The 16,070-nt window shown below is 55.6% G+C and overlaps 1 protein-coding gene across 1 annotated transcript; it reads right to left on the bottom strand.

The window, feature by feature from the left end:
- Positions 1-924: 924 nt before the first annotated feature.
- PSKH1 (protein serine kinase H1) lies at positions 925-15,513 on the bottom strand (the record flags this gene model as incomplete). The annotated part of the gene is made up of 2 exons (XM_084257098.1): positions 925-1,242; positions 14,557-15,513. The coding sequence occupies 2 exons, from the start codon at positions 15,511-15,513 to the stop codon at positions 925-927; spliced, it is 1,275 nt and encodes a 424-aa protein (XP_084113224.1).
- Positions 15,514-16,070: the final 557 nt, after the last annotated feature.

The following is a 16,070-nucleotide window of genomic DNA, read 5'->3' as shown; positions in this document are numbered from 1 at the left end:
GGCTTTCCCTAGGAAGCCGGTGTCCTCTGCCTTGGCCCAGGTGCCCCCACACCCCAGGTAGCAGCAGTGGGGTTCACTTTAATCCCCCACAGTGGGAAGGAGGCACCTGGGGAATAGATGGGCATCTAAGGGGTGGGGGAAGGGAGGGAGGTAGCGGTGGGCTCTGCAAAAAAGGCACCGAGAATAGTGGACACACAACCTCTCAAGTGGCAGAGGCAGTCTGGAGCCTGGAGCAAGCCTGCTACCCACATGGCCACAGCCCAGAATGGCTACGATCATGCATAGCCCTACCGAATGTGCTAGCAAGTCCTGGGGCCAGGAGGGGCCCCTGGGGGCACCATGAAGGAAGACAGATCTTGACTGAGAGGTGGGGGTCTGTTTAGACTTAGCCAGGGATTGAGATTCTGTTCAAGGCACAAGCTTTGTGCACAGCTGGGCCTCTCAGTGGAGTACCATCTTGATTGGGATGCCATGGAATGGGGCGGCGGGGTGGGGTGGGGGTGTGAGGCAAGTAGAGAAAAGAGATTTCCAGAAGTAACTGTCCCAAAGAGTCCTGGGATCACAGGATACCCTCTACCTGGCACTACATTTCCCTTTCCTCTAGGGGAAGAGCCAAGGTTGAGGGAGACTGAGGGTCAGGTCCTGCTCTTTCCCCCAACTATATCAGATCAGCTACCAACCAAAAGGAGTATCTGTTGCCAGGCCAGGCTCCCAGTTAAGGGGACTCATAGACCCTGAGCTCCCTCCACTCTCAGGCTCTGGCCCAGGATGAGGATGGGGGCTACTGAAGGCAGAGAAAGGGCTGGGGTCAGATAGTCACCTACCACAAGCCACACAGGCCAGTCTCCAGAGAGGAGGTTGGGCCCAGATGGCGCAGCAGAGCGTGGCCGGGCCGGGAGCACGCTGTCTGGACCAGGTCGAGGCTCAGCCATTGTACTGCTGCTGATAGCGCAGGTTGAGCTCCCGTAGCTCCCGCTCCCGCACTCGGCGAGACTTGTTGGAGCGTGTAGAGCGGCTAGAACGCGTAGACTGGGCAGATTTGGTGCTCTGGCAGCGGGAGGAGGCGCGTTTAAGGAGGTTCTGGGAGATGGAGCGGTGCAGATTCTTCATGGATGAAGAGGCTGCCATGCTCACCACCCACGGGTGCCTCAGGGCCTGCAGTGCAGTCATACGGGCGCCAGGGTCCACAGTCAGCAGGCGGTCAATGAAATCCTTGGCCAGGTTGGACACACTGGGCCAGGGCTAGAGGCCAAAGACAAGGGTTAGCACAAGGAGACTCAATACGACCCCCCCCCCCAACAGCTACCACCATGGCACTGTGTCTGCCCAGCAGCCCAGCCCTGCACTCTGCCCCGAGAGAGGTACTGCCTGGCTCCTCTGGACAGAGGACTGTGGGTCTTCCCGGTAACAAGGAAACTCATAAGAAGGACTTGACTCTCCACCCCAAGGACATACTTCTAAGGTGCCCTGGACTCCAAACCTAGCTCAGGGAGGGGGGCCCTGTCAAGACCCCCCAACCTGCCCCAGATCACTAGAACTCACCAAGGCTTAAAGAAAATGACACAACCCTCCAGCGCATCCTGAGTCACATCAGAGTCTAATCCCTGGTGCGCATACCAGGTCACTCCAATAAACTCCCTAGTCCTTACAGAGAGGGTCCTCCCTCCCTCCAACTGACACAGTGATGGTGGACAACATCTGCATTCCTGGCCATTAGCCTCAGCCTCAGCTCCCCCTGACCCCCGGCCCAGTCATGGGAAGAAAAGGAAGCAATTCACAGGAACTTGAGAGGACCGGGGGCTCCTGGGAACTGGGCAGGGACCCTTTTCAGGGCGCTCTCCAGTCTGCATGACTTCTTTCAGCCATGCAAGGGGTCCTGGCAGGGTTGTGTGCTGGCCTCATTTCAGAATATTCTGTCCCCAGGGAGGCCCAAAAGTCTGCTCAGCTACATGTACCCATGGCTGCCTGGTCTCAGCTGCACACCAAGCAGCTGTGCATCTCCCGGCCTCGGCAGGCAGAGCTAGCCTTCACCTGGCTGAGTCCTTCAATATATAGGGTAAAGGAAGCTTGTTCAGACTCCCTCTCACTCCCTGGTGCTAAGCAATTATTCCAGCAATTTCCAATTTGTTGTTCTCATTAGACAGCGCTGAGCTGGAAGAGCCCTAGCGCCTGGCGCTAGGCAAACAGGAGGTGCTCAGCGATACTCACGCAGAGAGTAAACAACCCATGGTGGGCTGGCCTCTCGGAGCTGCTTGCAGGCTGTGAGGCGCAGGCAGGTCAAGCCCCTCGGCCCCTCTGCTGAAGGAGGGCAGATGAAGCACTGCTCTGTACCCCTGCATCCCCTGGAACCACTTTGGTATGGGCTCTGATTCTCCCCAAAGTGGGCAGCTCAGACCTTTGCTGCAATGGCTTGGCTGGGATGCCAAGGGTGCCATCTCCCTCCTTTCCGGTTGGTGAGGTCTGCCTGTGCTACCCCGTGGTAGCCTTCACTTGGGGGAACCTCTGAACACACTTTTCAGAGGACTCGGTAAAGTGAGTGTCCACCTTTGGGGCAGCTGCATGTCCCTTCAGCAGGGACTTAAATACTGACCCCAGCTACCCCCATTCTGGCTCCCTGGACCTCCTACTCCTCGCATGCCCTTGTGCAGGGGGTGGGCAGGGAGAACACTTATCCAGAGTTCTGATGAAGGGGCAGGTCCAGCTGCAGTTGTTATCCTTAGCTGCCCTTTGGGGAGCAAATCTCAACTTATACTGGGCTAAACTGAAAGTCAAAGGAAATCACATTTCCTAACAGCCACCTAACAGGGTCTTCCTCACCTACAGGCCAGTTCCTAGTGATTCCTGGGGAAATGCTGGCCCTCAGGACCAGGAGAGTCAGGGTCTCAGGAACACGCGGCAAAAGGAGGCCCACAAATACCTTGCTGTCTGGGAGCAGTGGGGGGTGCAGGGAGCAAGAGTCCTCCCACAAAGGCAGCCAGTCCACATTTCCTTGCAGGCCTATAGAGCTCCTGGAGCCAGTATTGAGGCCAACATGCAGGGTGAACAGACAGTTGTTCTAGTAGCTTCTGACTCACAGTTCAAGAAAGCCATATGGCTTGATGGATACAAGGAACCACTGAAGGGGCAACCACAGATACACAGAACGTGGCCCCTATTCACTCGCTTAAGAGATGGAAAGCATGGGGCCTCCCTGGTGGCGCAAGGCATTAAGACTCAGCCTATGAAGCTATCCGTAGCGACCAGCACGAGTTCAATCCCTGGCCAGGGAGCTACCTACATGGGGCAGCAGATCTCTCCTGACTCGCCCACTGCTCTCCGCCCAGCAGCATATTTCAGTGAGTCTGCCTGTTCTGTTCCCCACTCTGTCTCTGTCTCTCACCCCACCCCCACACCTCTGGCCTGGACCCCAGTTCTTGTATGCATAAATAAATAAATCTTTTTTAAAAAAAAAGTGAGATGGAAAGCAGCAGGCAAAACGGGGCTACTGGGTCTTCCTGGTGGCCTAGGGGCTAAGTCTCAGCGCTACCACAGCGAAGGCCTACTGTGTCAGCCTGAATTCAATCCCCAGACAGGCTGGTGACCCACATGACGCAGCAGACCTCTCCTGTCTAACCCACTGCTCCCCTCAGCAGTGTATTTCAGTACTGAAATACAATCTGCCTGTTCTGTTCCCCACTGTGTCTCTGGTGAATCCTCGTACCCTCTGCACCTCTGGCCTACACCCCAGTTCTTCTACAGAAAATAAAAATCTTACAGGCCTCCCCTGGTGACGCAGGTGGTTGAGCGCAGCACTGTGCAGCTGTCCACAGCCTCTGTAGCACGGGTTCGATCATCCCGGCTGGCTGGCGAGGATCCCACATGGCGCAGCAGACCTCTCCTGTCTCGCCCACTGCTCCCCTCAGCTGAGTATTTCAGTCAGTCTGCTTGTTCTGTTCCCTGCTCTGTCTCTGGTGAATCCTCTCACCCTCCCGTGTGTATCTGGCCTGTACCCCGGTTCTTGTATGCATGAATAAATAAATCTTTAAAAAAATAAAAATAAAAATAAAAATCTTATAATAAAGGGATCATTCTTAACAAACAAAAAACAGGACTGATGGGCACAGCAAACCTAAAGCTGAAGAGCTGAGTCATGGGAATACCAGTGCGCTCTGCATTTTCATGGTCTCTGAGAAAAGGAAAGCAGTGGGGAACACACCACAGCGCAATGTGGGCTGCTGGCAAAACAGCCCCAAGACGCAGATGGCAACCCAGACTAGCCCAAATGCGGCAGGGACAAGGACTGTGTCCCTGCTCCAGCCAGGAGGGAAGGGGGCCAGCTCCTCTGCAGAGGACAAACAGCGGTGCTAGATTCATAAGCCAGAAGCCTGCACCTAGGTGGACAGGAGGAACAGGCCCCCCACTTCACATCCACACCCAGGCAAACCAAGGCCCCCTGCAGTTCCAAACCAGTCCTATGCAGGCTGAGCTGGGCCTTTCACAGACCCTGCTGGTGGGCTTAACCATCTCCATCTGCAGAGTGGCACAGGCTCACAGCAGGCATCGACCCCTGCTGCTGGTCGAGCGCCTGGCCTGTTAGTACCAAGGCGAGCCAGATTGATCCACCCCTCCTGCTCCCCCAGAGGCGCGCCTCTCCAATTACTTTGTCCATGCGTAGTGTGCAGAATGCTGATGGACTCATTGTCTGCGGTCTAGCCCAGACTTCCTGACAGGCCCCCTTCCCCCCATCTTTGAAGAACTAGGAGACACCAGGCTAGGTGAGTGCCCCAAGCCAATGTGGCTCAAGCCATCTGGACCTAAAAGCCAAGCTGTGCTAGTGGCACGCAGCCTAACCCTCACACACTGAGGAGCTGGCAAAGGAAGTGAGGCAGTCCAGACACAGGCAGGCAGTCCCCACAGGGCTCCCTGACAGCAGGGCAGGGAACTCAGGAGGCCCTGCAGAACAGGAGCACTGGAAAGTCCCGCTGAGATTTCCAACAGAGCTCAAAAAATGAAAACCAAGGCTCACGCCCAGGCCATGCTTGCAGCCAAGTCCTATGCAGTATCTCCTAAGAAAGTTCAACACCTGGAGACCCGGCCACCTGTTTCCCTAATGTGCCAGGGTCTGGAGCCACCTGAATGTGTCTGTGACTACGAGAGACTGGCCTGAGAGCAATGTGGCATGAGAAAAAGAAAAGTGACTAAAGCCACATCCTTGGGTTCCCCTGCTCTAACTGCCAGTGCCGGGGAAGGACACTCGGGTCTCAGGCGGCTGACAGAAGGGACGGGAACCTCCCTGGTGCCCTAGGGGTTAAGTATCAGGACTATCACCACTATGGCCTGAGTTCAATCCCCAGCCAGGGAGCTAACACACATATGGCGCAGCAGATCTCTCCTGTGTTGGTACTGCTCCCCTCAGCAGTATATTTCAGTAGGCCGGTCTGTTTTTTTTTCTTTTTAGATTTATTTATGTATGTGTACATAAATAAATGTAGGCAAGAGGTGTGTGGGGTGGAGGGTGAAAGGATTCACCAGAGACAGAGCGGGGAGCAGAACAGGCAGACTGACTAAAATACACTGCTGAGGGGAGCAGCGGGTGAGTCAGGAGAGGTCTGCTGCACCATGTGGGTTGCTCCCTGGCCAGGGATCGAACTCGTGCTGCAGTGGCTGCAGATTGCTTCATAGTGCTGACGCTTAACCCCTTGTGCCACCAGAGAGCCCCACCCCCCTCCCCTGCCATTCCTAATGTCTGAAGAGCAGAGACGCCAACAGTGAGTAAGGAAGGGACCTCTCCTGGAAGCACTTCCTTACCAACCTCACCCTCCTCACCTTCTTCTTCTGTGGAACCAAAGACACACCCCTCAGCAGTGGAGTCCACTCTCCCTTCAGAGGGAGATACCAATTGAAAGACAACCTCCCACTGCACCTCCCTCCTCCTCAGTACCTTTCACTTGCTCTAATGTCACAAGGGCCTAGCAAGAAAAGTGTCCAGACCACCACCAGCGGTGTCACCTTGAGCCCAAGGGCTAAGGGAACCATGGCTGGAGCCAGCTCTCCAGCCTGTAGGAGAAAGCTGCTTCTTTCCAGCAGCAAACCCAGCAACAGGACCTGCCCTAGACTCCCTCTGGTGGCAGGTCTGACCGGTCTCCCCCAGGGGAAAAGGCACAGTGTCTCTTCTGAAGGGCACCTGGGTGACAGACTCAAGTGTCTGTCCTCATTTGGCTGCATGTGAGGAACAGAAGAGCATCTAAGATCTGAATTAATCTGACCCCTTGACCTCTCCGGGTTCTTTTCCAGTCCGTGATGACTCTGGGGAAGGTTCTCTGGCAGAGAAGGGAGCTCCACCAAAGAGTGGTTAAGGACAGGAAGGAGGAAAGAAGTCTGGGCGCTGCGTCCATGACTCAATTCTTCCCTTAGCTTTGTCTTGAGATGTTCTTTCAGGCCCAACTTTCCCACCCTTGGAGGCCTCCTTCCTGCACTTACAGGCCTGAATGGGAGCAAAGGAAAGGGCACAGAGAGAATTCTAGGAAACAAAGCAAAGTTATTAGTATGACAAGAACAGCACACGGGATGTTGTTGCTGAGGTGACCTGGTGAGAGGCGACCTGGCCCAGTCACCCTCATCGGGCCCTGCCTCTCCGGGCCAGTCCTGCCCTTGCAGCGTCTCCCTTCTCCTCTGTGCTCACAGGAAAAGTGTTTTGAACCACCCAGCAGACTCAGACTCGGACAGTGGAGCCACCTCCCCTCCTCTGGTCAAGACACTCACCATCCTGGTGCCAGGGCTTCCAGACCAGACAGAGGCCACCACCCTGGGACCCGGCAGGGGGTGGGCGGGGGCTGAGCAGCAGAAAAGAGAAGGACGTTGGGGAAGAGAGCCTGAAGAGAGAAAAAGAAGGAAGACAATGGAGTTTTAAAAAGAGGCGGAGAATGAAGATAAAACTGAGAACTGGCATGATAACCCGAAGGTTAGGAAAGCTGTGTATGAATAACAATGCAAGACTGCAACCCCATCTGTCCCTGCCCCGCAGCCACAAAATGAAGGACAGGGCCGGGGTTGGGGGTAAGGCACCACCCAGGAATCAGGAAGGATGCTGAGTGCTTGCTGTGCAAACAGGGATGCTGGCATGTCCTGCTTTTATCAATGTCCTGGGGCAGCCCTGGAAGGCTCTGGATTTAGAAGCCTGCTGCGTGTGGTTTCTCCCAGCTCCGCTGCCGATATTAGTTGGATTCCAGGGCCCAGTTTGGCTTTTTTAAAAACGTCCTTCCATTCTAACCGAAAGAGTCAGGAGCCCTGGTGGCTGTGAGCATGTCGCCCACACTGTGGCCTCTGTCCTCAGAGGTCGATGCCGCGGGGTACACAGGACTTGGCGCAGGCACCTGTCAACACGGGATGGCAGGATGAGTAGAGAGGCAAAGGTGATGACACCCTCTGCTCCCAGCAGTCCGGCCACACTGGACACCACACTTGCACAGGGAGAGGGACACGCCGAGGCCCGCAGGCACAGAGGAGAAGGGGGGCGCGGCAAGGACAGAACTGGCTGTGCTCTGGGAAGGAGCGCCTGGAGAGGCAGGGTCAGAGGAGGGTGGCTGGTCCCCTGTCACCAGGTCCCCTCTCACCGTCCCATCCACCTGAGTGGAGAGGCGCGTCCCCTCACTGGCAGTGGGAGGGGATGGGCGTGGGAGGCCAGCAGCAGATTTAAAGGAATGTGCGCGAGAGACAACGCTCCCAGGCTTCCAGAGGACGTGAGGAAGCAACAGGCCCAGCGAGAAGGCAACGCTACCCAGCTGGAGACAATGCAAAGAGCAAGAGTGGGGGGAGTGGGGGTGGACAAGGGTGCACCAGTAACCACTCAGCACACAAGCCAGATTCACCCCTTTGTTGGAGAGGCCTGAGAAGGGCTGGGCGTGGGAGACAGCAGTGACCAAAGAGGCTCTAAGCCCGGGTTAGGGAGTGCTGAGGGTGGTCAGGGCAAGGAGCTTGCATAGGAATGGCAGCTCAGCAATGTGGGGAGCCGTGCGCATCTGTTTCTGCCACCACAGGAAGGCACTGCTCTCTGGGGAGTGTGTAACCAGGGCAGCCGCTCTGGAGGGCAGGACTCCGGGAGCAAAGTGGCAGCACGGAGGTGGCACGTGAAGGGGCGGCTGTCCCTCTCCCTTCAGAACCCAATGAGAGTGCCCCCCTGCCCTTCTCCAGGAAGTTCCAACCCGGAGGAGGTCAGCAGCACCCAGGACCAAAGAGTATCTCCTGTCCAACCCCCTGGACCACACCCCCACACCACCTCCTAACAGCCAGTCAGGGATCCCACTACAGTGTCTGTTCCCACAGTGCAGGAGGGAGAATCACCTGGTTAGCATCTACTGTATAGCAGGAATTTTGGTGAGGCAGGAATGGCCCTTCCAGAGCAATCCTTCCTGGACAGGTTGGGGGCATCTGCTTGTCCTCATGGGCCCTGGCACAGAGCCCCACACCATCATCCCGCATCTGACAGCCAAAGGCACCTCAGGCAGGCCAGGAGGAAGGGTTAGGGATGACTCACAGCAAAGGATTCTAAATCAGTGTGTGTTTTCTTGTGCTGTCAGCTGTTGGGGCAGACAAAGAAAAGCCATCCGCGGCTCTGGGGGCAGAGGCCGCGAGAGAAGAGTGGTGCGGTGCTGGCCATCAGATTCCAGCCACACGGGAGATGGGGAAGGAGCAATCAAAAGCATCCAGCAGACTCCATGCACAAGTTGGGAAGCTTGCCACCTGCCTTCCACTCTGTGCCTGACACCCCAGCAGTTTCCAGCCCCCAGGCAGTCACCCCATGACTCTCGGCCTTTCAGGGGCTTTCTCAGCGGCTCCGTCAGAGGATATGAAGCAGGCTGTGTAACCAGCTCCCACAGCACTGATGCCCTTCCCCTGGAGAGCACCAGGACATGCCACATCCTCTGCCTCGTTTTATCTTCACTACCCTAGGGCAAAACGGCAAGTGTGAGAGGTACTTTAAGAATTGGGGGTGGGCCGCCCTGGTGCACAGGCATTAAAGACAGCGCTATCAAGCTACAGCATGAGTTTGATCCCCCAGGAACTAACCCACATGGCGCAGCAGACCTCTCCTGTCTCGCCCGCTGCTCCCCTCAGCAGTGTATTTCAGTACATCTGCCTGTTCTGCTCCCCACTCTCTCTTGTGACCCCTCTTATTCCACACCCCGCACCTCTGTTTTACACCCCAGTTCTTGTATGCATAAATAAATACATCTTAAAAAAAAAAGAAATTGGGGAGCAGTGACATGGGAATGTAAATGCCAGCTCTGGCTCTGGGGACTCTGCAGGGCTTTTGGAAATACAAAAGGGTCCAACTCACTAGTCTGGGGTGAGGCCACAGGCCCCGAGTGAATGGTTGCTCAGCCCACAGTCCAGAGTCCCAGGCCTGGCAAGCCGTCTCCCATGAACACAATCCCCTAGTTAGCGGCAGATGGACCCTGAAGGTAGACTTCCTCTCCACCAGGATTCTGTCCCCTGCCCGGCAGCATCAGTCTCCTGAACAATGAATGCTCTGTGACAACCTTTTCCCAAGCCCACCTGTTCCTGGTGCAGTCACCTGGACTCGCCCACAGCTCAGAGACTGCCCAAGCAGAGGAGGGTGACAATTAAAGGTTGCTAAACGCGGCAGACACAGAGCTGCTGATGGCATCATTCTGCCATCAATCCTACAAGAGCCTCTTCATCCATCCTGCTGCTAGGAATAGAACTCTTGACAAAAGCAGTGACATTAGGCCAGCAACGTCACATTTCATGTCAAATGAATCACAGCATCTCCCAGCTAGTGGGACCCTAACAGTCCCCGAGTACGGGTCTGCAGATGGTGACTCACCCTCTGAGTCACTCCTTTCGAAAGAAAGCTCCAGCCCTCCTGGGGCCTCCCTTGGCAGGAAGCTCCCTCTCAAGGTGGCTCTTTGTGTCTTCAAACTGCTCTCCCACTCACAGAGGCCGTCCTCACAGCTGGCCAAATGGATTCCCTCATCGCTTCCAACGTGACCCTAGCGTGGCCTTTTCCATTCTGGTACTTCTGGCCACTGAGCAAAAATTCAGGTTTCATCTCCCAAAATCATCTGGCACGGCCTTCTCCTCCCAGCATGCCCTTTTCTGCCAAGATTCCTATACTTGCTAATAAGTAGATCTGACCAGCAGCCTCATAAGTGCATCTCTAGTGGGCTAGCCACTTCCTTGGGTCCTACATCAAGAAGAAAGCACTCCCGACCAGCAGGGGCAGCCAGCCTGCCTGGCAGCAGTCACCTTTGGGCATTTCTCAGGGTATCACCAGCAACTGCTGGGGCACCCTCAGAGAAAGCACTGAGAGCACAGATATTGACATAAATGCTGGCCTCAAGGACCTTATCATCTGCGGAAGAAAAAATGCCCACAGACACCAGTCCAAGAAAACTAAAACAGAGACTCCAGCAACATGCTGAGGCATGTGTGTGTCAGGGAAGCAGACTGTGCGGATGGAAGAGCCAAGAACTCTGAAGCCAAGATGGCCTGATTCAAACCCCAGGCCTGTCACCCTCCAGCTGTGCGACCAGGGACAAGCTGCTTAACCTTACTAGCCCCGGTCTCCTCATCTGTAAAGTGGGGATAAGACTCCCACCTGGCAGGAATGTTGTGGAGGTTACACAGGTTGGGTGTAGAACCCTCAGCCCGTCCCTGGCACTCAGCAGGCACTATGCAACAGCAAAGAACAGCATTATTCCTAAAGGACGCGATCTCTGAATGGGACTTTTTACAGCTGATCAGAATGTTAAGGCTGACCATGGCAGCGGAGGGAAAGCCCGAGCGAAAGCTTAGTGAGGAAGTGACCAGAGCAACTGCCTCGGGCCCACAGCGCGTGAGGAATGGGATGCAGTGCGAAGCCAGAGCTGGGGACTAGAGTATCTGGAGTATCAGGGTGCTGCAGGAGGGCCCACTTGCTGTGCTTCCCTCCACCACTGGGTCCCAGCTGGGGCTGCGGGGCCCTACATGTCCTCCAGGCGAGAGCGAAGCCTGCGAGCCTCTCCTCTCCTCTCCTCATCTGTTCTGAACAGCAGGCGCTCCTTTAACACCGCCACAGGGGCTCTGCCCCACACTCCTTATCTTCTTATATTATGGCTCACACACACCATTTGAAGTCTATTCTCAAGAAGCCCTAGAGATGTTTGGGGCTGCCCCAAACATCCCCAGGAGGCCAGGCTCCCCGTCTCAGGCTGCAATTCCTCCCGCTGTGCCCACTTAGTATCCCTACACTATCAAGAACCTAGGAGACTCTCTCCCACCTATTATTTGGAATCCATTAAGTAGCCTCCTGTCCTACAAAGCTCCCCAAAACAAACACCAGAGGGTCTCCCCAGTGGCGCAAGGGGTTAAGTTTCAGCACTACGGAGGCCACCCGGGTGGTACAAGGGGTTAAGACGCAGCACCATGAAGCTATCCGCAGCCATTGCAGCACAAGTTCAAGGACGAGTTCAGCAGGGGAGGTGACCCACATGGTGCAGCAGACCTCTCCTGTCTCACCCACTGCTCCCCTCAGCAGTGTATTTCAGTCAATCTGACTGTTCTGTTCCCCACTCTGTCTCTGGTGAATCTTCTCACCCCCCACACCTCTGACTTGCACCCCATCTCTTGTTTGCATAAATAAATAAAATAAATCTTTAAACAAAAAAAACACTAGGCCTGACCCCAGTCTCATCAATGTCTGCTGCACTACTCCCAAGCAATCTCCCGTTCATCTGGAGGACAGTCAGCTATACCCCCTTCTCTGAACCTCCTTCTCAAAGTTCACCTCCTGCAGGAAATTCTCTATTCCAGCTTGCAGAAACCAGTCTGGCAGGGTGCTGCCAGGGGGCATAAGCATATTGGCCGGGGCCTGGAGAAGGGGACATCATTACCAGAGGGTGGATGCAGGAAATGTGCCATGGGACTCACTGTCAGGTGAGGAATGCACACCTCAAACCTTGCGGAAGGAATTTCTGCACACAGTGGTGGAATCTGTTCTCAGTTAGCCAAACTCCTGGTAACAGACAGGAGCTCTCAGGCCTGGCCAGGGATCTGACTCTGGAACTGGAAACTGTTACTCCTAGTTTCAGATGAAGGCTAGTGGAGCCAAAGGCTGGAGAGTGGACTTTCACCACTGAGAGTCCCAGATTCGTGCCTGGTGACTCCAGCAAAGCAGCAGGCAGTATCTCAGGACCCAGTCTTGTGGCTACATCAGGAACAGGAAGCCTGAGTCCATTTCCACCCCATTCATTTGTCATCCTCCAGCCACAGATAATCAATAGCCAGTTAATTAAGACTCTGCAAGCTCCAATGAGATAAACTGCCTGATCAACAATTGCCAGAATCAGGAACTCTTGGGTGAATCTATGGACTTCTGGAAAGGCTTTCCTTTGTCAGCACTTTTTGGGAAACCCCCACCCTCCTGTAGCTAAGCATGCTATTCCTTTTGCCAGCTGGACTCTCAACAGCCTGTCACCCCACAGAGCTTCTGGGGCTGAAGCTCCCAGAACACAGCAAGTCAGGCAAAGCCTCGGCGTAACACTGCCTTTGGTAGATTCTGGGTCTTCTGAACACATGGATTCTGAAGACACCCAGCCCAGAGGATGAGCAGGACGTGACTATGACTGACCCACCAACGTCAGGGCGTCCTGGACAGTCAGCTTTTGTTTTGATGAATCCATTTAGAGCAAGAAAACATGAAAAACTTCAGGGCAAGCAGGAGCACGTCCCAGTTTCTCCTTCACCTAATGCTGACAAGAGAGCTAGCCTGAAGCAGAAGGCTTCTCTCCCTTCCTCATACCACCCTTGAGACACATGACCTGGGGATCCACTAGGGAGTGCCAGCCCCCATTCACACAGAAAGGAAGACCTGGACTGATCTCAGACTGTGTCTAGAAGCTGACAGGGAGTGACGGAGCCCAGCAGCACCTTGAGCGCTAAAGGCAAGTTGGTGTGAGGCTTGTGGGTAACTCCTGGGCCAGCTGACTGGGGCTAGAGAGGGCCCCAAGTGCCTGGGAGAAAATCTGGGCCACACAGGGAACAGGTCCCAGACCTCCCTCACCTCCATGTAGTTTGTTCAGGAGACAAGGACAGTGCCTTGGCAGGCCCAGGTCTGAGGGGAATGCTGGGGAGCAGCCCTTGGGTGCACTTAGGGAAATGGTCTTATCAGAATCCTGTGGCCAGCAAAGCTCCACTCCACTCCCCTCCCACATAACACGTCACACATTCTTTTCTTCACAGGCTGCCCAGCACAGTGAAGCTCTAGCATGCAGCACTCGCTGCCTCCCCCAGTCAGCCTCCTCACCTATCCCAGGAGCATCCTGCCGAAGGACCAAGCAGCTCTTTTTCTGCACCTTCCTTCATTCAGCTCCCAGCAGTGCTAAAACCTCACCGATTTTTTCAGGCATCAGGCCTACCAGTGGATCCAAGGACATTGTCGGTTGAATCTGGCCAGCAGGTTAGTGGTTAGTGTTTACTGGCACACAAGGTACTGCACAAATACGTGAAGTAGATTGCAGTGTTTTAAGATCAGGTTTTCTGGCTTGTCTTGCTATAACTAGGTCTGGGTGCAAGGGGGCATCACTATTGAATGGCAAGACCGCGCTGAGATGAGGAATGGCTGCTCCTTTAGACAGGGCCTGGTCACAGAACAGATGCTGTGGGGGCCCTGCCCCACGTCCACTCAGCCACCGGAGCTCACCTGCCGCCGTGGTGCTCCAGGGCATGTGCCCACGACCAGTGCCTGCACCGCTCTGCTTCTCTGACTGAGGACTTTTTCCAGCGCTAGCTGGCATTCAGGACAGCCCGGAAGTGCCAGGGATTTAACACCCCCAAAGAAATTCCTGACTCACACAGGAGTCAGCAGATTCAAAACCACCCACGTCCCTGTCCCTCAATGGTGTGATTCTGAGGCACACTCCACACGGTTATTCACTGAGCCCCCAGAGAGGCTGAGTTCCAGTGACCCACAGTGGCAGCCCACTCCCTCACTTGCCCTTTACTGGCTTTCTCCCTCTCTGCCTCACTCTCCCCGCCCTTCACTTGTGCTTACTGGAATCACGACCCAAATAAACTACCTCCGTGCGGGCCTCCCCGGTGGCGCAGCGGTTGACCGCTGGGTTGCGAAGCTGCCCGCAGCCTCGGCAGCGCCGGTTCGATCCCCAGCTGCTCCCCGGCCACCGGAGGAGGGTCCCACATGGCGTGCAGACCTCTCCTGCCGCCCGCTGCTCCCCTCAGCAGTGTACTTTGGTCCTTCTGCCTGCTCTGCCTCCCGCTCTGGCTCTGGTGAATTCTCTCACCCTCCCGCGCCTCTGACCGTACCCAGTGCTTGTATAAATAAATAAATAAATCTTTAAAAAAATAATAAAATAAAATAAGCTACCTCCTCGCGAGTCCTTGTCTCAGGGCTCATTTTTAGGGGACAAGGGAGAGCCGCCCTACTGATCTAACTTCATCATTCTTCCATTACCTGTCTGACCCCCACAAACATGGCCCTCATGGCACATCCCCCTGATCGAGAGCGAGGGCATTCACCCCCACATACACGCCCACACTCCCTGGACGGGACAGACTCACCTCCCCCGAGTAACTGTACTTGCCCCTGAGGATCTGCCGGTACAGCCGGGTACGGTTGTCGTCCTCGAAGGGCATGGTGCCACTGAGCAGGATGTAGGCAATGACGCCCAGCGCCCACATATCGACTGAGTTGGTGTAGGGCTTGCGGACCAGCACCTCGGGGGCGATGTACTCGGGGGTGCCACAGGTGGTCTTCATCAGGCAGTCGTCACCCTTCTTGCGGGCACTGGCCAAGCCGAAGTCAGTGATAATGATCTTGGAGTCAGTGCCTGGGTGGTAGTAGAGGAGATTCTCAGGCTTGAGGTCTCGGTGTGTGATGCCCAGTGCGTGCAGATACCGGACACCGTCCAGCACCATCTGCAGCACCCGCGTGGCATCACGCTCAGTGAAAGAACCCTTGGCGATGATGCGGTCGAAGAGCTCTCCACCAGTGGCCAGCTCCATCACCATGTACACGCGCTCCTGTGTCTCAAACACCTCCACCAACTGGATGATGTTGGCGTGGCGCACCCGGCGCAGCACACGCAGCTCGGACTCACACACCTCCCGTCCCTCCCGGTACTTGGTCTCGATCATCTTGATGGCATATGGCTGCCGGGTTGCCCGGTGCTCCACGCGGACCACTCTACTGAAACTGCCTCGGCCAATCAGGGCTTTGATGTCATACTTGGCTGTCACACGGGGGTCGAACTTGGCCCTGTACTTAGCCACCCTGGCCCTGCGTGGTGGTTCTGAAGGAGGCTCTGTGTGGCCGGTAGTGGGGGCACCAGGACAGGGGGTTGCAAACTGACTGGCAGCTGGGAACCCCGCCTTGAGAGGGCCAACACTGTCCACCTCCGTGATGAAGTGCTTGTACACATCACTCTTTGTGCCACTGAAGGGTTCCACCTTCTTGACCAGATCCAGCTGGACATCCTTGGGCGGCTCAGGAAGGACCTTGCTTGTCCCACAGCCCATCACGGACACGGGGGCATCCTCTCTGGCGAGGCTGGCAGGACCTGCTCTGCAGGCAGTGCCCCGTCTACACCTGTGAGAGAGATGAGGGGCAAATCAGCACACGTCCTCTGAGGGGACACCAGTCATCCTCTCACCCACTCTCCCTGGCCCCTCAGTACTGCCAGCCTGAGGAAGACGGCAGACCTGATACGGATGTGGGTCCCAGGCAAGGAGGACGGCTCTGGCTTCCGAACGCTGGGTGCCCAGGCTCAGTGGAGGGTCCAGCCGAAAGACCAGAGCTGAGCTCCATGGTCGTGGCTGACATCTTCCAGGGTCTGATTCTTTCACTGCTCCTCAACCTCGAGAGAGGGCCAGGAACAGGCGCCAGGCTCAGCTATCACTGCCCCCACCCTCCTCCGTACCCTGCCTGGGTCCCTTATCCTAATTGAAGTCCTGTTTTTTAAATGTTAAAATCATTCCTCTGACTCATCTTTTCTGAAACGGGGGTGTGAGCGCTGGAGGTCTGCTCTCCAACACTATCTTCCACCAAGGCTCAGAAAGCCACTTCTCCAAAGCCT

The sequence above is a fragment of the Talpa europaea genome (genome assembly GCF_964194135.1).
Source record: "Talpa europaea genome assembly, chromosome: 16".
NCBI classification, from domain to species: domain Eukaryota; kingdom Metazoa; phylum Chordata; class Mammalia; order Eulipotyphla; family Talpidae; genus Talpa; species Talpa europaea.
This window is presented reverse-complemented; position numbering and strand designations above follow the sequence as displayed.